This window comes from Tursiops truncatus, chromosome 1, assembly GCF_011762595.2.
Source record: "Tursiops truncatus isolate mTurTru1 chromosome 1, mTurTru1.mat.Y, whole genome shotgun sequence".
Lineage (NCBI taxonomy): Eukaryota > Metazoa > Chordata > Mammalia > Artiodactyla > Delphinidae > Tursiops > Tursiops truncatus.
The window spans coordinates 57,169,855-57,193,704 of record NC_047034.1 but is presented as its reverse complement, the minus strand read 5'-3'; the positions used below and the strand labels follow the sequence as shown (position 1 = coordinate 57,193,704).

The following is a 23,850-nucleotide window of genomic DNA, read 5'->3' as shown; positions in this document are numbered from 1 at the left end:
TGGAAATTATGAATGAAGCTGTTATAAACATGCATATATGTACCTAAGTTTTCAGCTCCTTTAGGTGAATACCAAGGATTGTGATTGTGAATACCAAGGATCACATGGGAAGTGTACATTTAGTTTTGTAAGGAAGCACCAAACTGTCTTCCAAAGTGTTTGTGCCATTTTGCATTCCCACCAGCAATGTATATAAGTTCCTGCTGTTCTACATCCTCACTAGCATTTGGTGTTGTTAGTGTTTCAGATTTTGGCCATTCTAATAGGTGTGTAGTGGTATCTCATAGTTTTAGTTTTCATTTCCCTGATGACGTGATATTGAGCATCTTTTCATATGCTTATTTGCTATCTGTGTATCTTTGGTGAGGTGTGTTAAAGTCTTTGGCCCATTTTTTAATTGGGTTGTTTGTTTTCTCACTATTGAGTTTTAAGAGTTCTTTGTATGTTTGGATAACAGTCCTTTATCAATTATGTCTTTTGCAAGTATTTTCCCTTAATCTGTGGCTTGTCTTCTAATTCTCTTGATACTGTCTCTTACAGAGCAGATGTTTTTAATTTTAATGGAGTTCAGATTACTAATTATTTCTTTCATAGATTGTGTCTTTGGTATTGTATCTAGAGAGGCGTCATCATACCCAGGGTCATCTAGATTTTCTCCTATATTATCTTCTAGGAGTTTTTAGTGTTTTGTTTTGTCAACCTTTTTTTTTTTTTTTTTTTTTTTTTTTTTTAATAATTCCAGTTATGTTGTCTCATTCAATTACTGATTGTCCCAGTGCTTAACACTATCCTCAAACCTTCTTTCCAACTTCTCAGCCTCACTCTCCTGCAGATAATTATCTATTCTCTTATCCAGTGAAATGGAAAGGTCAACTATAACCTTTCTAAACTTTCTACCCTTTTCCATTCAGAGAACCTACATCTACCCTCATTCTTCCAACCTCCCAGGCTCACATTCCTGTTCAAAGACAGCCCCCTCCCTGTGCTCTTCATCTCATTCATTTCCATCTTCGTTGTCCTTGTATCATTTTTCTATATCACCAACCTCTTACTCTGTACCATTAGTTCTCCTCAAGCAATAAATATGCTTGATTCTTGCCTATACTAAAAAAAAAAAAAAAAAAAAAAAAATCCCCAAACCAAAAAACAACAGCAGCAGCAGCAGCAACAAAAGCAATGACAAAAGCACCTCTTTTGACCCTGTGTCTCTTCTGGTTTCAACTGGCTTTCATCCTCCTCTGTAAACAGCTCTCTTTAGTCATTGTCTCCATTTTTCACTTCCCATTCACTTTTCAACCCAGTGAAGTCTGACTTATCCCACCACCTCACTTCAACTTGCATAGCTAAAGACACTATGATGTCTGCATTGCACTTTATATGTCCCTTTCTGTGCTGAATCTGACACTCCCAATGGCACATTCCTTGAAATTCCCCTTGCCTTTGGCTTCCATAACCTCACTGCTCTTATTTTTCTGACATTCCTGACCACCTCTTAAAAGTTGGTCTTTTCCCCAGGATTTCCACTGTGAGCCACTGCTTTTTCACACAGTTTTAACTGCCACCTATGTATATAGGCTGACGACTTGCAAGTCTGCATGTCCAGTCCTAACATTTCCATTTTGCTTCAGAGGTCAGGTCACGTCTATGTATGTCTCCCACAGGTACCTCAGATTCAACATGGCCTTGGCTGAATTCATCATCAACTCCCCTACTTCTAAAACTTGGTTCTCTTTCTCTGTTCCTTCTGATTTGGTAGCCCCATGAGTTTCAGAATCATTCTAGAACAGCACAATGTCCAATAAAAATAAAATGTAAGCCACATGTGTAATATAAAAATTTTCTGGTAACCACATTAAAAAATAAAATGAGTCAAGTGAAATGAATATTAAGAATAGATTTTATTTAACCCAATATATCTAAAATATTATCATTTTAAAACATTTAATAGGGCTTCCCTGGTGGCGCAGTGGTTGAGAGTCCGCCTGCTGATGCAGGGGACACGGGTTCATGCCCCGGTCTGGGAAGATCCCACATGCCACGGAATGGCTAGGCCTGTGAGCCATGGCTGCTAAGCCTGTGCGTCCGGAGCCTGTGCTCTGCAACGGGAGAGGCCACAACAGTGAGAGGCCCGCATACTGCAAAAAAAGAAAAAAACCCAACCATTTAATAGATATTTTACATTTCTTTTGTACCAAGTTTTCAAAATCCAGTGTGCATTTTACACTTACCACACATCAGAGTTTAAACTACTTACTAGGGCTCAATAACCACATGTGGCTAGTGGCTACTGTACAATGCAGTTCTAGTCTTTACTTTCACTAATCTCCCTTTCATCCAGTCATAAGTCCTATTGATTTTGTCTCCTAGGTGTTTCTCCAGTAGGTTTATTTATTTTCATGCTTTCTGCTCGTGGCTTTACTTCACACCTTGTTCATGTCTCACTTGGTTTATTGCGATAGCTTACATAACCTAGTTTGTCTCAGGGAGCATGCAAAATTCGCTGGAATGCAGGAGGATATAGTAGAACATCTACATACATATTTTATCTAGAAAATAAGGAAACAGTTAAGATTTATTAGTATTGAATATATATATATATATATTGATGCCAGTGCCCTTGCTTTGTATCACAGAGAAGTCAATAATAAAATTATAAATGTAACAAATAAAATACATTTCCCCCACAAAATAAAAAACGTAAAATATTTACTTCATCTTCATATAATACTTTAGAATTTCTTTGGGTATTTCTATAGATGTACACAGTTTAGTAATACATTGGTCATATCTACTTAATAAATTTACATGTGTACTTGAAATTTATTTTGGTACTGCCAAATTTTATCACTAAAATTGGTGGTCTATTGAACTGGGTCGACTCTGGCTTTACCCCGCTTGCCTCTCCAGTCTCAATTTCTTCATCCCACCTCACATTTTCTGCATGAAGTAGCTCTTTCATATTTTGTTCTTGTTTGTCCTTCTTCATGGAAAACAAATAAATAGGCAAACGAGCTACTTCCTGACCTAACTCTAATTCTCTGCCAGGTTCTTTCAAGCTATCATGTCTCCAAGGAAAGCCTATTAACATTACCTAAGTTGTGTCCAGTCCTCCTTCTCTTGTTAAGGATACCTCTCTTACTACACTGTTATGTTGAAATTGTCTCCTTATGCATCTTCATTCCCTACAAAACTAAAATTCTTGAGGACAGGGGTGTGGCATCATCATGCTTTTTCATCTTGACATATGATAGGTTCTTAACAAATGTTTGTTGAACTAAATTCATGGCTCTCCTTGATGAAAGCCAGCCTGTTCTATCAATGGGTGAAATAGTGATTTTCTTATTGCAATTTGTGGAGTATCTGGAAGACTTCTTCTTTGTCCAAAAGATGCCTGATAGAATGAAATAGTAAATACACTTTCATTAAGTACTATAATTAATATGCTATTTGTAAGCCCTGGTAGTGTGGGTAACAATCCTATTGGGAAATAACCAGTTCCTTCTTACTAAAAAATTAAATGAGATTATTTGCTCTAAGACGAATGAAGTTTTGATTGTATGTATACATGCAACGGCTTTCAAACTTCAGTATGAATAAGAATCACTTTGGGAAATGTTAAAATGTAGATTCCTGGGTTTCATATGCACATATTCTGATTCCTTTGGACTTATAGGTATCCCAAGAATCTGTACTGTTAGAAAGCATCCCAATGGTTATTTATTATAACCATTTTATTTTATTAGCTGGTAGAAACCATACTTTGAGAAGTATTGTTTCCTTCTTTCTGAAGCAGAGGGTTAAGAAGGAGTTGAGTTTGAACAATGGAGAGAACTGCCTTAATCTGGGCCTGAATGGGTTTCTACCTGGAGGTCTGTAAAAGTTAAAGAGTTAAAAAGGAAAATGGGCGATGCTGGGAGATACTGAAACAGGGAATCAAGGGTGACAGAGACTAGGATTGTGGAAAGAGGCTTGGAAGATCAATAATGACCTTGGCTTACTTCACAATATTCCCTAGGATTGACTTTCTTCAACTAGAAAGCTGAAAAATAAAATATAAATATAAACATAAAATCTGATTATTATTAGGTTATTTTCATTTTCCTTTAGGAAGTGACACTCAGTCATTCAATAAGTAATTTTAAAAAAAATATTTCAGAATGTTTAGGATAATGGACATTGTAGGTATAGGGTGATTTTTGACATTTAGAACAATATACAATTCCATATACATTTCATTTCTATGACAACAAAAATTATCTAACATAGAGGAGATGGTAAACTATGCCGTATGGAAAACAGAATTTAACTTCATAAAAGCTGTGAGAAAAAACAGATTTTCACTTAAATGCCATTTATAGGTAATTTCTTTCCAAGTTGTTAATGTTTAAAAATTTAAATGCTGTTTAAATATTTTTATGAAGACTCTATGTATTTCTTAGCTTGGCAAATAACAACCAGAGGTAGATGGATAAACCTAGACCATTAAAAACCTCCAAACTTTTATTTTAGCTTATTGTTTCAGCTTTCTCCCCCATTCAGCTTATTGAGAGCTGTTAACAAGGAACTAATTGGTTGACTTGTTTTTTCTTTTCACCATTTGGTGGCCAGTCTCTGGTAGAAATCCTAACGAGATGCAAACCAGGCAAACAAATGGGCCAGTGGGCTGGAAGGGGATAAGAGACAGTGGGCATGGAGAGTCTATTGTTGTTTGTCCAGTCAACTAAATATCTTTTAATTGTAGCAGCACTGCCATAAATAGGCCTGGCACAAGCCTATTAGTCTGCCTTATTTATTAGCCTGCCTGTTTCAGTCTCTCTGCTTCCACCATCCATACAAGTCTGTGATTCTGATTTTTGTTCATTTGATGGGAGAGACTTCCCTCTGCTTATCTGTGCTTTTGGAAGATATATTATTTTGTTTTTTTTTAAAATAAATTTATTTATTTATTTTTGGCTGCATTTGGTCTTCGTTGCTGTGCGTGGGCTTTCTTTTTAGTTGCAGCGAGCGGGGGATACTCTTCGTTGCAGTGTGCAGGCCTCTCATTAAGGTGGCTTCTCTTGTTGCGGAGCACAGGCTCTAGGTGCGCGGGCTTCAGTAGTTGTGACACGTGGTCTCAGTGGTTGTGGCTCTCCGGCTCTAGAGCGCAGGCTTAGTAGTTGTGGTACGTGGGCTTAGCTGCTCCGTGACATGTGGGATCTTCCCGGACCAGGGCTTGAACCTGTGTTCCCTGCATTGGCAGGCAGATTCTTAACCACTGCGCCACCAGGGAACCATGAAGATATATTATTCTGAATAGTTTAATAGAAGGTGAGCTTTGAGGGAACAATGCTATTCTTATTGTAACTTGTATCTTGTTTTTAACTTAGTGCAAACGTGCATTCCCCATGGGCTCATGTTAAATTAAACGTCTCTGCTGATCTGTGCTCTCTTGAAGGTGATTCGCAAGGGATGGCTAACCATCAGCAACATTGGCATCATGAAAGGAGGCTCCAAGGGATACTGGTTCGTCCTTACTGCTGAAAGCTTATCCTGGTACAAAGATGATGAGGTGAGCCACAGAAGTGACAGAATTTTTAAAATTAAAATGTTTCTCTTTCAAATTAATTGATAGTATTGTGATATACAATTTTAAGGCACCAGTGGTTTTTTTTCAGTAAGACTTAGCTTGGGATGTTTGAAGAAGCACTGTTTTTTCCTCATAGATTTAAAATTTTACGATAGTCCCCTCAAATATCTTTTATTTGTAGTCACATTTATTTCCCTGAAGAAATGGAGTTAGGGATCCTTCTTTGTAATAATGGCAAGGTAGTGATATAGTGAAAGCGATTTTCATTCAATAATGTGTTGAAAATACTCAAGATAATAGAGCATCGTAAGAGCAAAGTTAATAGCAGTGATGCAGAGTTAATAAAGCATTTTGGAATTGTTGCTGTGACATCTGTCTCAAATGACAGGCTTTTGAAAATGTCCAAATCACTAGTCTTCAAGTGAGTACTAGATAATTGTTTATACAAATTTTTTCTTTGAGAATTTGATATCTATGTAAAAGCATGAATTATGATAATTATGGTGTTCTGGTTCATGTTAGATGTTAATAATATTGGGCCTGTGACTTATTACTCATTTAAGTCTGATAGAAAAGCACACACAAAAAAATCAGTCTTACAGAGCCATTAAAGTGCTATAAAGTGATACTGGTAAATTTGGGAGGGCACGGATGGAAATTAAGCAGTGTTTTGGAAATTTTAATAGCTCTGGTCTGACTTGAGAAATTTGGGGGGCTTATAATGCAGCATGCAAACATTGGATAAGAATACTCTGTGATAGCAAAACTATATACAGGTGAGATTGTGTCAGTTGTATTTGGTTATAAAAGGCACGCGTTTCAGAGTTAAAAGTCCTTCCGCTCTTGGCTTGATATCTTCTGAAAGCACTGCAAGGTGCTTTTGTAAATTGTTGGAGGAAAAACTTCATGTCCTATGTAGTTCTTTCTTTTTCCTAAATGCTTTGTGCAAATAATGTGTTTAATAAATATCAGATGATCAGTTGATGGGCACTAAATTTTCTGCAGTAAAGGAAATCAGATCTTATAGAAAGGTCCAAAGAAAATTTCTACTCAAAAGCTTTATTTCAAATTTTTGTCACATATTTTAATGACTTCAGTCAAACGTGGAATTGGTTGTTGTGAGTCTGAGGATTAGCATTGGTTTCTTTCCTGTGCTGGCTGCTTAGATCTCTCTCTCATTCTGTGGAAGCTCCAGTGTTTAAAGGCAACAGCCTCAGGAGCTCTGAGATGCCTTTCTAGATATAAACATCAGTAATTACATAATCTTCTTTTGTATTCAGTTGCCCTACTAGATCTTCTCTTAGATGCATTTTGTTTACAAGTATTTGTTTACAAGTGTTCACAAGTAGGTGATCATGTATGTACACTTAAATACATATTGGTCTATGGACCATTCTCAGTTATTCTAGGCAAAGCAAAAGATTTTGCTGAGGAATCATGTTAGTAATAGCTAGTGTTTTATATTTATTAATTAAGGCATTTAATCCACATTACAACCATAAGGATAGGTACTATTATTATCCCCATTTTTCAGGTGAGTAAATGAAGAAAAAACACAACCTTTCAAAAAGTCATTTCTATAGGACTCAGTTTTCCTTATGGTAGAACACTTGGTGTTGGTGAGGATAACTAACTTGCCAAGGTCTCATAGCTACTTGGTAGCAAAGCAGAAATTTGAACACACGCTGTCTGGCTCCAGAGCTTAGGACTTCAACCACAAATGGACGCAAGAATCTCCGAGGTGCTGGAGTTTTCCAAGTCAACCTCATCCCACAGAGGATTTATTAAGATGAGTACCAGGCATCCCAGCATTGACCTCTCCCTGAGTGTTAGTATCAGGGGCCCTGAAGACTCTGGGATTAGCCACTGCTGTCGGAGTATGGCTTTAGGGTTTCTGAAACAAGCCTGTTGGAAGGCACATGATGCTCCCTGTAGGGAAGGAAGAGGCTTTGAGAGCTTGGTGAGCTCATGGTCACCAGTCAGCCCTTTCTCTCTGCTATAAATTCAGAAAAAATTTTTACAAAATCTCTGCTGCTGAAGCTCCCTCATGAGCACTTGGTTACCATAGATAGAAAATACATGTGTGCAGTTATAATATTAACCAAGTGCCAGAGAACATTTTATTAAAGGTATGTGTGTGGAAGGTGGTGGGCTGTGTGTGTGTGTTGGGTGGGAAGGGTAGGTCATAATGACCCTTAAAATAGATTGGACTGATTTAGATGAAAAAAGTTTAGAAAAGGGTTGTTTTCTTAGTTTAGATCATTTTAAGAAAGGGAAAACGACAGATGAGGATGCTGCTCTATGGAGCTAACAAGTAGGCTAACAACAATACAATATCGGATAGTAAGTGCCCTGAAGAAAATAGGTCAGTGAGCTAAAAACTGACGGGGGAGGGACTTTTAGATTGAGTGTTTGCGAAGAAGTAACATTGGAGCAGAGACTGGAATGACGAACTGTGTAGAAGATTATGTTGAAGAACATTCCAGGGTGGCAGTGGGCAGGAAGCTTATGGCTGAGGTGGAGGAGGAGAAGGAGAGAGAAGTAGGAAATATAGAATCAGAGGTACCTTGTCAGGCCAATGATTTGGATTTTATTCCAAGGATAATTGAAAACCATTGGCCTGTGTCAATAGGATGTGACCTGATTGGATTTACGTTTTAGAAGGATCAGTCTGGCTGCTGGGTTGGGCATGATTTGTGGGATGGAATGTGTGTGTGGATGGAGTTGGGGTGGCAAGAATAGAAGAAGGGAGACCAGCTAGCAGACTGTATCAGTGGTTCAGGCAAGAGAAGATGGTGGCTTGTACTGGCTGGAGAGGAGAGCTCAAGTTCAGGGTAAAGCAAACTGATGGGCCACATACAGCTACACTGTAGTCATTAGCTACTGTTTCTCATGAAAAACTCTGCTCAAGAAACCAGATAGGAAATTTTCCGAATAGTAATGCCTGACTCATGACCCCTGTCTTCAAAGTATGTGTCAGTGGGGCAGAGCCTTTTCTCCCTGAAGCCATCCTCATTCATCCCCACCTTACCACCCCTTGGTAACCACCACTCTGGTTCACCATCCTGCTCCATTTCTATTGCCAGCACTTCCTACCACCACAGACCACCTCTGAGCCTGCGGGCAGGGCAGAAGGGAGGGGTCAGCACTGTTCCTTGCTCTTTACCAGTATTCAACTAATAGTTATTAGCGTCTGCTGGGAGCCAAGGCTGGAAGGGAGGGTATGGGGAAAGGAGGTCAGAAGAAATGTCAGGAGGGTGGGGCTTAGAGGTAATGAATTTTCTTTGGCCCCTTGAATTTGTACCCTGAATACCCATCCTTTATTAACAGTGTTTTAAATGATGCTTAGATTTCATACATGCCTTGCTGTCATAGTTTAACTATGCTTCTGGATATGGATTAAAGATGCTTCTGTGGGCAACCTTGAAAACCCCAAATTTACAATTTTCCTTTGTGAAAATAAGCATGAGTCCTTACCCAACTTTTGGAGTCAGTTTGTTGGTAAGTTGAGTGCTTGTACTTTGTTCCCATGGTATCTGTCACATCAGCATCTACACACTTTGGAAATCCTGTTACATAGCAATTTATCTCTCTTAGTCAAGCAAGTGTGACACCATAAATATTATTAGGTTAGTTATAGATTTATCATTTATTTAATAATTTATATTCAGATTTTCATAGAGAATTGTTATTTGTTTCTATGTTCTTTCATCTTCCTGCTTTCTTGTGTAATTAGACTGGTATGTTTTCATTACAATCTAATTGGCTGTTGAATAAATAGCATATTATGGCACATGAATAGATATGGTTTTATTTAACTTTTGACAGGTTTGTAATAAATATAAATGACTTATGAAATGTATTTGTGATTAAAGAACAATGGTTCAAACTGTTTTCAAGATGCGATTAATTGAACAAAAGACCCTGTAGACCATATGCTTGGTGCAATGAAAAGGGTGAGGTGCTGGAGGATGTGAATTTGCTACGACTAACTGCCAGTGTTGGAACAAGTCAGACTTCTCTGAGCCTCAGTTTTAGCTTATCAAATGGGGACTGTTGCTGACCAAATCACCTCAAAGGGAGTTTGTAGGACTCTAAGAAATCGTATATTAACAAGTGCATTTATAATCTTTTAGGCATCACATTTATATATTTATTCTTGTCGTCTCAAGTAATACTATGCCCTCCTACAATAATGTCATTCTTTCACTCACATGTCTTCTAATTTCCAATTTGGTCATTTCATTTTGTGAGATAGGATGTATGGGATCTGGGATTTTTCAGCAGACAATGGTAAGATTCAGGCAGTAAAATGCAACTCAGATCCTGTTCCTTCAGTGGGACTTTTCTATGCTGCCTCCTCACCAGCCTATGGGTTAGAGATGATAATATCAAACTATGTGATTTCCTATCCAAACTGGCAAAGGCAATAGCATGATAACCCTGTGTAATAATTTTAAGCTAGAGTTGGCATGATGGTAATAATAGGTCCCCATCATTTTTCCTGCTTTCTCCCCATCCTTAATATAACTATCCTCCCTACCCTTAAATCTTAGATGGGTTCGTGAACACGCTCAGACATCTGTGGACCTCATGTTTTGAACCATTATTCTACATTACAGTAATGTTATCTGTAATGTTACTGACAGATGATCTTAATGGAAAGGTTTCCACCTGTGTCCCAGGCAGTGTTATTTCAATGTGTTATCTTCAGAGAATCTATATAATACAAAGTGGTTATGGAAAACATAATTAATCTATGTACTTGACTATATGTTATCCTTTAGCATTACTCAAAAATTGGGGCTTTCTGCAACACGAAAATAAATAGACCATCTTGTACGTGGTTAGATAGTTTATAACTAATCACCAAGGGGATTTACCCAAACCTGGCTGTCCTTCCAAATCATACTCCAGTACCCCAGACTCTGAAATTCTGTACAAAAGTGGCTCTGAATGCATTTCTAGGGGTTGCATAGACCTCTTCCTGGGTCCATCCTCTCCAGAGCATTCTGTCATTGTGCATACCCCAAGTCAAGGGGGAACTGTTTATGGGGGTGAGGACAGAGCTTGGACATGCAGGATTGTGTGTCCACATATATCCCTTGGGATCTTGGATGAATGAGACTCAGCTCCTTTGATTTCTATCAAAATAATAATATAAAGATATTTGTAGTACTTATATTTACTAAGGATTTGAGGAAGAAATACAGCAATTCAGACAACCTCAAATAGCATATTAGATAACCCTCTGCACAGCAGTTTTTAACTAGTGGGCACTGGGTGTGTCACTGGCAGCTCTAGCCATGTGCTGGCCCAGCCCAAGGAAAGTACATAGGCTTCTCTCTTTCTCTTCCCCTTCACATCTCTCCCCTCAGTGCTGTCAGTCTGGATTGCCCCAAACTCAAGGTGTTTACTCATTCTTTTATGTACATCCACTCAGCTCTTCTTAGCATCTAGTCCAGCCTTCATTTCAGGCTCACCTTTGTATATCCAAATTAGTCAAAATGCTCAACCAAGCCAAATGGACTTTCAGTTAACAAGATGCTCCCTAGTTCTAAAGTAATTGTGGTTGTAAAAAATATCTCTGTTATTCATTCTACCTGCTTAAGCTCATGAAGGCCAGCTTTCAATCTGAATGATGATCTTGATGAAGATCATCATGATAATGGTTAACATTTATTATTTATAATAAAGTTTATCAGGCACTGAACTAAGTCAATACTTTATTTACATTCTCCATTTTAGAAATGAAGATTGAGACTCAAAGAGACTAATTCAGCCAGCTACTAAGTATCCGTGCTGTGCTCTTAATCACCTGAACATTTCCCAACAAATATATTCTGAGCACCTGTTATGTACCAGACACTATCCTAATCACTAAGGATAAAGTGGTTAGCAAAGTACCCACCCTTATGAAGGATATTTTCTGATAAAGAAAACATAAACAATCAGGAACAACTATGAGATTCAGATTACAAACTGTGAATAAGATAAATCCAATGATGTGTTTGACTTAAGGAGTATCTGGGATGGTAATCACAGCATGGGGGGACATTAAACTGAGTGGTGAGAGAAAGTTTGTGTTAATGCCTAAGGCAAGATAGAGCCTGATGAATGTAAGAAACTGAACTTAGGCCACTGTGACTGGAACAAATAGAGAAAAGGACTCTATAAAGATTAAGGATTTTGATCCAAAGAATGATGAGAAGCCTTTGAAGTTTTTAAGCTGAAGAGTCACATAATAGGATTTGAAAGTTTTATAGATCTTTGTGATTGCTTTGTAGAGACTGGATTGGAGGAGGACAAAACTGAATTGGGGAGTTGTAGAAAGCCATTGCTGTGGTATACATAAGAGATAATGGTAGCTTGGGCTGGATGGGTTGAGGGAAATTGATAGAAATGGATGAATTTAAGAGATTTTTTCAAAAGGAGAAAATTGACAAAACTCATCACACGTGTTAAGTATTGGTTGAATGCTTTTAAGTTCCTGCTGAACTGTAAGCTTCTTGAGCCCAGGAGCCACTGTCTTGTTCCATGTTCTACCACCAGTAGACATGGCTCTGAGAGGTGACGCTAAGTAAATATTGGCCAAGTGAAGATGTGATTGAGCAAATAAATAATTAAGTGCAGCATAGTAATTCATCATGTCCTGGTATCACAAGTGGCTAAACCAAATTATTGAATTACAGGGTAAAATTACCCTTAGATGTAGATTGTCTTAAAATTTTCTTAAGTTTCATGATTGAAGGTTAATGGATTTTTTTTCCCTCTGACTATATGACTTCCTGGATTGAAGATAATTTAAGCAGAAAATAAATTTCCCAGTGTCATTTTCATACATTATAAATATATTTTGCACAGTTCTTTTTTTTTTACATCTTTATTGGAGTATAATTGCTTTACAATGTTGTGTTAGTTTCTGCTATATAACAAAGTGAATCAGTTATATGTATACATGTATCCCCAATCCCCTCCCTCTTGAGCCTCCCTCCCACCCCTCTAAGTGGTCACAAAGCACAAGCTGATCTCCCTGTTGCACAGTTCTTTGGAGGGATTTAGAAAAGGGCAAGGCATTGGAATAAAATAGAAACTATCATTTCAAAAAGATTGTGGATTTAGATAGCTCTACATTAATCTTTAAAATCAGATTTGAAAAAAAAATGTGATGGCTTTTATTTAAATTATTCCAAAATACAAAATTTAAAAGAATAGAATATTCTGATTCAAGGAGAAAAGAGTCTTATTTTTCTTAGTATCAATGAGAAATGTGTAAATGGTAGTTGAAATCTCTGAAAAAAAAGGGATTGCTAGTTTATGAACAATGATAGTACATAGCCAATATTTATTCCATTTAGGTAGTCCAACATGAAGATTAAAATCATAATGGAATACTCCTAGGAAAGTAGGGTAATTCAACAGAAGCATTTCCAGTGGAAATGTACTAACCTTACAGTATTGAAGAAAATCCAAAATCTGCATTGAAATAAGGACATTCTTTGGACTCAAAAAATTACAGGCCTCATTTTTGTGGGTTGATGTGTTTGGAAAGCTTGATAAGGAGATTATATAATTCCCTTATAGGGATATTTACTTAGTATTGTTTTTATTATGTAACTGTAACAGATGACACATGTAACTTTGGTAATAGGAAACGAAGTGACAGCTATGTCCCTGGATGGTGAAAGTTGTGAGACGGAGAAGTTATAGAAATCTTCAGCTCCTTCCATTTGCACTTAGACTTTCAAGATTCTGTTTCCTGTTAGGTCCGCATGCTCCTTGTGATGAGGTCAGGATTGACCCTGTGAACACTAGTCACACTTCTTGCTGAGTTGTTTTAGTTAGCCAAAATTTAGATATTTTTTATTTTAAAAAAGTCTCAATAAATATTAAACTTTAAAACATTTATGTTACTTTAAATTCTTCATGATCATAGTTGTGCATGTGCTTTTTCATATACATAAGCTATCTTGTGTTATGCTTTTTAATGTGGGATTATTTCATGTAAACATTTCCAAGTTCTAGAATTATGCAAAGATTTATACTTTTGAAAAACATATTCAACAAACCATAATGGTAAATGCTATTTCAAATTTATTAAAAATACTTATAAACCCACACCCATTCCCTCATATGTATTATTTGTTGTACTCAGAAGTTTATATTGGAAGAAAAATATTACCCTTTATATTACCGTTTCCTGGAAGAGTAAAATTTTTAAATGTACCTCATTTAATGAATTTATATATATATATATATATGACATTCTTTCAAGCTAAGTAAAAAGAATGTAATACCAATATGTTAACCTCATGTTTTAAGGGAAAATTATTTGAAACGTCATCCTGGAGTGGTTCACTACAGGATGACTGCGCTGGCCTGGCCTCCTTAGCTTTCCCTTTGGAGCTTGGTGTAATGGAACAGTCTCCTTTATGTTATGACCCAGCTATCGTGTCAGCCAGAGAGCTCTCAAGCACTGTCCTGGCACTGCCTTGCCGGGTCCAATAGGATGATCCATATGCAGACTCCTGTCGGAGGCATTTGCTACAGGTTGTATAAAGCATTTACAACTGGGTGATTTTATGCAAATATTGTGAGACATTTTTATATTGTCTTCCTGTTTATATTTTACATTTTGTGAACTATTGTTCAGGACTTTATTTGCTAGTCATGGGACTCTTCTTTAAGGTAAAAACCTTCATTTCATAATGTGTTTTGCAGTAGCATGTTTTAGCAGATGACATATTTCCTTAGGCCAGATTGTAAATGCAAGAATTTAGCTTCAATCATATTTTTACTTATTAGTTTTACCCAATCACTGTTTTTGTTTTTGTTGTTGTTTTTAAGAAACTATGGTGTCAGGTTTGGTAAAATATCAAATAATAATAAAAATTTTGAACCTCGGGGAGTTTTTATCCTTATGACTAAATCTTTCATTTTAAAAATGAAATATCTGAATAAAAATGATTTGCTTTAATCCAAAATATACACTTGAAATGTTTAGTTAGATTTAAAAAAGCAAAAATTTTGGGTAGCCTTGTGCAATATATTTTAAAGTTTGACCAGAATCTTTCTAAGAAAGATGAAAATTAATTTTAAATACTGAAGTTGACATGTTAGTGAACCAAACCAAAGTTGACAAATTTTTAATTTTACCCATCTCCCCATTTTTTACCCTTGAATATTTGAAATATTCATATAAACAAGCCAACCCTGATCATTTCACCCTAGTTCACAGTGTATAAAGTTTTGACATATCCTCAAAAGACATGGCAAAATTATACACTGCATATCCAGTAATAGCTTTCCTTGTTCTTTTTGAAAATAATTGAATTGCCTGAACATTTCAAGAGTTTGAAAATTTACAGTGAATGGAAGCATGTATTCCAAGTGAATGCATTGGCCCCGTAAATTCCACCCTTAGAACTGTACTTCCTTCTTAATTTCTTAATTTAACAATGGCAGTAATAAATCATGTACATCATGACATTTGGAAATATCGAAGCTTCAATTTCAGCTTTGTATATATCAAAAGAAGAGAGGCAAATATTTTAATACACTTGAAAATTATGTTGGAAATAAATACTCTTTTCACTGTGTTTTACCCAGGCCCAAACTGGCGGAGTTTGTTAACTCAAAATACATTATTCCCTGGAATATTATCTCTTCACTCTTTTTCTTTTCTTCATCTCTGTGTCTTAAAAAGTCATGATGATATAGAAAACTAAACTTAGTTTTTGGAGTAGAATTGTTAGAATCACTTATTCTGTCAAACATCAGACTGAGGTTATATTGTTTTGTTACATTCATTTTGGGGGTGCTGCTCAAAAGCTGTGTACAATAAATGTCAAGGGTAGTAATTTACTGACAACGATTAGGAAAAGAGAACTATAGAAAGCACAGGAACATTTTCAGAAATGGGTTTTATTATATTTCATAAGCACCACTCACTTTACTTTTGGTGGGTTTCAATATTTGAATCAAAAATAATAATAATACATAAGAGTTAAGAAACCAACAAATTAAAACCCCAGGCCCCCGCGCCCCTCATTTTGGTTGTAGCTCTTGGTGTAGATGCTATGGTGTGAGGGCTGCTTTCTTTCAATGGCTGGTTGTCATTCAGGCTGGGTTGTCATGTGACTGCCTGTCTGTGCCTGCTGTACAGGTGAGCGGATGTTCTGCACAGCAAGTGTAGACAGGCAGACACATGACAACTCCGTCCAGCCAGGCCCTTGGTTCCTTCAGGTTTCCTTTGCTCATGGGCAGATACAATCAGTCTGTTTTCCAGATTTGGTGATTTTGGAGGGTCAGGGGAAAGGGAGAAAAACACACAATAGAATTAAACATTAAAACATTATGGAACTAAAAACAAGTTAGACTTTTGACTTTATTCAGAAAGTACACTTATACATTCATTCCAAATGTGCTAACATGGATAATTGACAGAGCAGAAAACTCACATTGAAATTTTAAGGATAAAACAACAACAAAAAAGACTAAACACAAGGTTTATTCTTAAATCCAGTTCATATTACTACTGGCCCACATGCAGTCAGAGTTCAGAGTAATTGAACCAGATGTTTTTCCTCTTCACAAAACTCTGCATATTTTAAAACTGAAGTTAAAGATAAAGACTATGTTTATACATGTTTCTTGTAATAGGTAAGTACCATAATCTAGCCCATGAAAAAGAAACTTGTCATTTACATGGAAATGGCAGCCATTTTCAAAATAATCAATGAGCCTAATGTATTTGACAATGCAACAAACGGACTTTGGTATCTGATGCTTTGTTAGTTGGATTTTGACAAGGGGATGTATTTTTATCAATATTTTATTAAGCAACAGGAACTTATATAAATTTCTCATATTTTTTAATGCAAAGTTTTAAAGTATGGATTTGAAAACCAAATAAAAAGCAGTTGTGAGCTTAAGTTTTCTTCCTCTTAATTAACTACAGGGCTGTGCCATGAATCAAAAGGGTATAAACTAAAAAGTTGTTACCCACAGGGATGCTCACAATGTGTATTGGACATTGTTAGTGCAGCGCAGTTACAAAATAGTACCTTAAACACAGAAGAGAAAGCTTCATTTCGTATCTAAAAAGTAAAGCCAGACCCTCTGGAAAATTTCCTTAAAATTCATATAAGAAAGAATTAATGTTGTTAAATATACAGTTAGAAAATTTAATTCTGGTGACTTGAGAATAATTCTACTGGTTATTTTAATATAAATGATCAATTCACTTCCGTAGAGGTATTTAACAAATTTCCCTGCCCTTTAAAAAATAAAATATCCAGATAGTCAAAATTCCAATAAATAGAATTTTAAAAAACAAAACAAAACCTTATTGTCCAAGGAATGTGTACTTAGGGATTTTTTCAAAGAATTTTAAGGAAAACAAGTAGTTTGTTATTTTCCTTTAATTGTAAAATTCTGAGAAAATAGCAAATAGAAAGTTTATGGAGAGCAAAATAGTTTTTAGAGACTGAAAAAAATGACAGTATTCTACACATCTGAACTTTTATGCAGTGATTAGATATGGTACAGTTTTAACAAAGAGTTGATAAATGCAACTTTCCATTTATTTATTTAATTTCAAAAAATAAATGTCAGATTCTGTTTCTGGTCATCACTTCTGAGTAGAGGACTTATTTTTTTTTCTTGACAGAATCAAAAACATCACTAAACTTGGCTGCTGTTTAAATAATTACAAGGCCAGAGTATGCAAAAACAAATACCTTAAGAAACTATTTTGTTATTGTTGCTGCATTCAGTGCAACAGAAAATATTTATGGAGTGATTCACTTACAAAGAGTATATTGGTGGAAATTTAAAATTACTGTAATTCTGTATAGCTTTCCCTCTCTCTCCCATAAATAATTTGATCCAGTTAACTCTGCTCAATTAAAGGAATGATGCATGCAACCTGAAAAAATAGAAAGAAATATTTGTGAGTTCATGTTATCCTTTAATATGAAGCAGTTCTATTAAACCAAGATACCCAATGTATTTGAGCCTGAAAAACCATAACTGTTTTTCAGGGGGGAAAAAATCTTGCTGAAAAATGATTTTATTCTACTCATAAGACTTTTGGACAATTTATGTTTCTAGTAGATTTTAAAAACACAATTTTAGTAAGTATGTGGCATATGCACACTTTTTGGTTATGTTGAACCTGATGGAAGACTGAAAAAACATTTAAGATTTTTTTCTATCTTCTAAACTGTACAGTAAATATTAATTCATTATCACTTAATATACTAGGTAAAATATAAAAAAGCTATTTATATTATTATCATACCATGTATTTTTTAATATGGTTATTACACCTCCTTTTTGTCTTTTGTTTATTATCTTAAGAAAGAAATGCAAAAATAGAATCATATTCTAAGTCTTCTACAGCAAAATTAAACCAAATCAACTCCAGAAAACTGGCTGTCACAGTTAAGTCAGGAAATTCAAAATTAAGATTTAATTATTTTCTTTAATTTACTTCTTTATCTCTATTTATTAAAACTGATAAAAATTCTTAATAAGAGATCTTCAAAAAATTGATAAATATTTCTACCTAAATAATTCGTAGCACACCGAGGTTAAAAAGGTAGAAGAAACCAAGTAAGAAAGTTTCAATCTTTACTCAGGAATTTCCTGTCTTTTCTTAGGTTAAAGCATGACTTCTAGTTATTTTAAGCTGGGATTTATGAGTGATGGTCTCTTAGCTATTATTTAGACATTATTGAGATGGGTGGGATAGTCTCCTCAGAGAAGAGCAAATCTCTTGTAGAGTAATCAAAAGCTTTGGCTTCTCTTTAGTAAGGATGGACTCTGGTGGGTGAGTGAACTTTTCTACATTACCAAGTTGTATTTTCTTTTTATGTCCTATAACAGCTTTAAGACTTCAACCGGGGGAAAAAAAAAGGGGGTGGGGGGAGAAAATTCCTTCATTAGGAGTTTTGTGCCTGAACTCTTTCCCACAAAGTGAAAAACTTGGGTGGTCTGTAGGGTGAGAGGTGGGGGTAGATAGTATATTTTGGTTTTTAAAAAATATAAACACATTATCTTGGCCGAAAGCTCAAATACCAAGCAGGAAGGACATTAAACCTATTAACTAATTGCAAGAAAGTGATCAGTGTGAAATTTCGTCCCACTGTAAATAAATTTTCTTTGGTTTTGAGATCTATGGCTTAAAAAAGCAGTGGGAGTTGAAAATGTAAATAAACTGTTTTATGTTGATCCTTTTCCAATTAAGAAATGATGGTGTTAAAGCTAAGGCTCTGAATTTCCTTCTCTTAGCGGAAAAATTTTTCATTTTAACTCAGTACCTGGTCTAACTTATCAATCACCATGCGCTAAAATGCAAAATAAACTACTAAGTTTCTATGAAGTACAGTTTGGACAGGCCTTGCAATTTTCTCTTTCTGACGATGTACAATATTTAATTTTAATACTTACACTTACCATTACATCCAGGGGTAGTTTTAGTAGAAGTTGTTCATTGTTGGTTAGTTTCCTCTGGAATAGATCCCATGATCCCTAAAACATTTGTATATTTCCTTACAAAGTAATATCAAAAGAAAGTTAAACATTATTCTAATTACTCTGGAAATAGATAAGGTTATTTTACGATATGTGTGTGTATACATGTTAGTATGTATACCAGCGCATAAACTACCATCCTTCCTTCAGTCAGCAGTGGTTTATAAAGTGAGCTTTTACTTTTGATTTTTAACTTAGTTCATGAATTTAAAAAGATGTACTATTCTTTCCCATTTGTTAAAAGCTTGCATTAAAAATGAGTTGCCAGGGCTCACTGAGCACGTGCAGGGGCTCCTCGGCTATCCCTTTTGCAAATTAATTCTTATGTTCCTACTCCTGTACTTATGCCAAGGACACCATCGGGTCCCCTCTGTCTCCAGACTAAAAGTAATCCTGAGGGAGAAAATAGGTGAGGAACCAGTGGGGGTTTGTTTCATTAAAACAAAAAGACCACTTAATATGAAGAAAGACATTTAAATTAAATAAACATGAAATTAAAGCAAGTTAGGAAATTCAGTTATTTCTATGGAGTAAAAAAACAAACAAAACCCCCAAATTTGAAAAATCTTAAATATTGCCAAAGTACCTTATAGCTATCTTCTTTAGTAACTATATCAATTAGTAAAAATATATTTCTTAAAAAAATAAGCTCCCATAAAGTTACCTAATAGATTTTTTCAATTTTCCTATGTAAAAAAAAACTATATAGAGTTTTAAAATCTTACTTGTTTTATTAAAAATAATTAATCTGGAAGCCTCCAAGATACAATAGAAGAAAAAAAAAAGGATGACATTGTATCATCTAACTGGAGAAAATAGCTAAAATAAATCCTTGCTTTTTATATTTTAACTAAAAACCATGAATAAAAGAGAAAACTTTTGTACCAGTTTTGGAATGATCAAAGGGGTAATTTTTAAAATAAATTGTCTTGACCAAAGATAACGTGGGGAATCTTTGGTAATAAAACGTTTTGCCAAAGAGAACTTGTGACAATGTTTGAATTGTTGTTGCAAAATGTATGATTTAGAAAAGGATTTGTTAAGGAACCAATGTAACTTTACAGAATTTAAAGGAGGACAAAAGGGGTTAGATTCACACAAAAGCCTAAAGAACAGATGTTTTCATTATATAGAATTGTTTGGGGGTAGATATAAATGGGGGTTGAGGCAGTAACATTTTTTTCCAGAACGTTCTTTAAGGAACCCATCTCTAAAGTTCAGCATGGATCATATTGCAACCCAGACTTTCTCTATTATTCTCTCTATTGGGATTTCATTCAGCTTGAGGGTTTTCCTCCCTCCCACCTTCCTCCCCCTCTCCCACCCTCCTTCACCCCCAGGACAGCTGGAAACTGACCAAAGAAAACTTTGCTTTCGTTTACAAATTCCTTTTTTATCAGTGGGTTTCTAGACAAAGTACCTTATCATTTTAAGTGCTCAGAGAAGTAGAAGCCTTGTAAAATATAGCCACGAGGGCTCAGCTGACCAGCAGTTATCAACCATTCTTGGATTTTTTAAAAAATGCAATACAGAGATATATATTGTGATATCTGAACATAGAGGTTTTTATTCTCCGATTATTTATTGCTGACTCAATAAGTTCTGGGTTGGTGCTCTTTTCTGGACCAGTCCCATCTGCATTGTCTGGTAGGCAAAAACTTGGCAGCCTCTTCTTTTATTGTTAGATACTATTATTTCTGATATTTATATTATATAAAATTTAAGAAAAGCACTATTCAAGTAGCATTTTAATAATAGCAAGTATTCTTTGGGGCAAAATGGATTCAATCCTGGGATGCTAAAAGTTATACTACAGCCCTCATTCGAATAAGTTTTTAGGTCTCTGGATTATCAATTTCAACAATTGAAAACCAGCCTCATTAAATTATTCTTAAGTGTTTGGGGTGTGTTTCATATTTCATTTTGAAGTGGGAAAACCTTTAAACTTAAGAAAATAGTTAAACTCTTCAGAAATTGAATAACATCTAGTAAATCACTATGTACCACACATTGTTGCTCTTTTAAAATTAAATGCAGACCTATCTGTCATGCAGATACCTCAGTTTCTCTCACATGTGAAAGCAAATCATTGGCTCCCCACCTAGGCTCTCCTGGTCATAGCCCAGGTGAGCAGTCAAGAAGGCCTTACCCACAGGTCTTCCCTCGAGCAGTCCTTTCTCGGCAGTGTCCCGAGGGCTTCCTGGTCCCTACTGTGCAAAACCTGTGAAGAAAAACACTGTATATGAGATTCAAAAAAGGGGCAAACAAATGTCTTCTCCTCGGAAACAGCAACTTTTGTCCCCAGCTGTCCATGGCGTTGCTCTCCCTTGCCCAGTCTAACCAATGTGCAGACTACTGTACAACGGCATTGTCCTGAACAGGTAGTCTGAACACTGGGGCGACGGAGCAGGATCTCCAGAAGCTTCCATCTATGTACTTAAAATCCTCTCCGGTCTTTGGGAAAAAGGGGTTGCATTCGGCTTCCCCCCCTGAATTCTGCTGCCCCGACTGAGACTCAAGGGCTGTGATTTCCAGTCTTGACGTGGCACATTTGCTGCAGACTGGGGAACTGGCAATGAATTTAGGACCAGGAAAAGGGGGAGGGCTGGGCTGGAGAGTCCATATATGGGATGATGTCACCCTGGGGAGGTTTGGGTATGCGCTGTGCCGCTGGAGAGACCGCTAGAATCGCCTGCTCTCAGACATGGGTCTGTGCATAAAATGGTACCAGATGTTTTAGTGTAATGTTAAGCAGTCATTTCATCTTCAGGCCAGATTTTTTTCCTCAACTGGGCAGGAAGTGGGCCCCAGTATGGAAAAGCTGAAAAAAAAGAGTCGAGATGTACAGTTCTGCTGTGGCCAACTGAAAGTGAGTTAGTGTAGAAGTACAAATTTGCTGTCCGATCCAGGCTAGAAAAGTAATTTGAAGATAGAGGGTAGATAAAAAAGTAAACAGAAAGTTGAACTCTGGAAGCCAGAGCTCATTTGGAAACCTTTTTTGAGCTTTCCTGTGGTACTTTATTTTCTGGTAATTCACTCTTCAGAAAGGGCAGATAAGTTCTTTTTTTTTTTTTTCCTCTCTCTCTCTCTCTCTCTCTCTCTCTCTCCCCCTCTCCCTCTCCCTCTCCCTCTCCCTCCCTCCCTCTCTCCCTCCCTCCCTCCCTCCCTCCCTCTCTCTCTCTCTCTCTCTTTCCCTCCTCCTCCTGTCTGTTGGATCTGTCAGCGGCTTGCAGGCTGATCTAGACTTGAACAGTAATTATAGCAACTTCCTGAAAGTGAAGCCCCCATGAAAAGTCTGGAGAAATGTTCTTTGTCATGGCCTCTCCATGAGTAATTAGTTCCACATGTGGCCTTCCTCAGCTATTTTGGCTGGCTCTCTGAATGCTGTGCTATAGTTTGACCTAAAGAAACTTAAAAGTTTTGATTTCAAGCCTCCACTATGAAATAATGACTCTGGTCTCCTAACAAATTGCCTCTGGTAGATCCATGCTACTAGGTGCAGCACCGTTTTTCACTGGTAATTCCTGATTCTGTGTTAATACTTTTGTTTTAATGGTATTCTACTGCTTAGTTTCATCGCTGGTTAATTAAATCTGTTGAAATTTGCCAAGCACCGCTTGACAACATGTTATAACATAGATGCCAGTCTGCTGGCATCTACTTTTCTTCTTTTGGTGATGTTTTCAATTATATATACTGTTGCGTATTCTGATTATACAGCTCTCTGACTTCCACTCAATAGTATTCTGACTGAAGTTCGAGTTGCCTCAAACAAGAGCTTGATTAATAGCCCTTCTAGAGATCCAAATGTGAAAAAATTTCTAGGTAGCTTCCAAATTTAATTTGAGTAGCCAAACTAAGAAACTTAGAATTCTTTAAAGAATTACAGCCAAAGCAATTCATTTCTACTGACCTTCTGCAATACTTTTTAGAAGCAGAAAAATCTCTCTTTAAAATATGTTGGGTTGAATATTTCCAAAGGCTTCAAGTGAGAAGTGTCTTAAAGCATTTGCTTTTCATTAAATGTCTTCTCTTGAATTAACATACCATTAAAGTGTTCAAAAGTTATTATAAGCCCTGCTCACCTGGGGAGGAAGATTAAATAAGATAAAAATGAATTATCCAGCAGTTTAGGATGGAATTAAGAGATTAGCATTAGGCATATCATTCATAGAGAGATTTAACTCATAAATGGAAATTCAGAAGAATTACTTGATATCACTGTACTTCTGCCTCCATACTTGTGTTTTCAGGGCCTATTCCATAGTGGTTGAGCAAGCCCAGTGTGCCTCAACTCCTTTTTTCCCTGTCACTGCTTTACACTATTACATAATACTGGAAATATGCAAGTGTGACTATATACTACTTAATAGTCTTATTACATGTGGATACCAACTCTGTCTTTTTTGAGTATCTATATGTTTATTCAGGAATCATCATAGAGGAGCCATGAGCCAGTGGGACAATAGTCAGCCAGGAATCCAGCATTCCAGGTGTGGGCTTGTTCCTGCCACAAATAGTGAAAGCCTTTCCTCTGCCCTCTTCTATTTATACTGAGGAAACATGCCTTGGGAATTTTTGTAAGGCAGTTGAAAGGTGATTCTGATCAGCCTGCTCCATGATTTCATCTTAGTTCACACATCTATACTTTTTCAAACATAGGAGAGATCTGTTTCTCAAATAGGTGTTTTTATGACATTTTATTCAAGGAACTCAATTTTATACTTACCTTTACTGCTTTTGAA

At 36.3% G+C, this 23,850-nt stretch overlaps 1 protein-coding gene and 1 long non-coding RNA gene across 14 annotated transcripts in view; one reads left to right on the top strand and one right to left on the bottom strand.

The window, feature by feature from the left end:
* Window positions 1–23,850, top strand: part of DNM3 (dynamin 3) — a 570,492-nt gene that overhangs the window by 286,478 nt on the left and 260,164 nt on the right. For all 12 annotated transcript variants that reach the window (XM_073804407.1, XM_073804410.1, XM_073804428.1 and 9 more), the window contains one exon: window positions 5,435–5,548. In XM_073804407.1, the coding sequence (XP_073660508.1) occupies window positions 5,435–5,548 (114 nt within the window). The remainder of the gene's footprint in view (window positions 1–5,434; window positions 5,549–23,850) is intronic.
* LOC109547163 (uncharacterized) lies at window positions 15,471–21,436 on the bottom strand. 2 transcript variants are annotated; one of them, XR_002172904.3, is made up of 3 exons: window positions 21,255–21,436; window positions 19,028–19,102; window positions 15,471–17,495 (listed from the first exon to the last, which is right to left on the bottom strand). It is a non-coding gene; the product is annotated as an uncharacterized lncRNA (long non-coding RNA). The 2 variants fall into 2 exon arrangements; XR_004526138.2 differs by having other exon boundaries at window positions 19,028–21,436.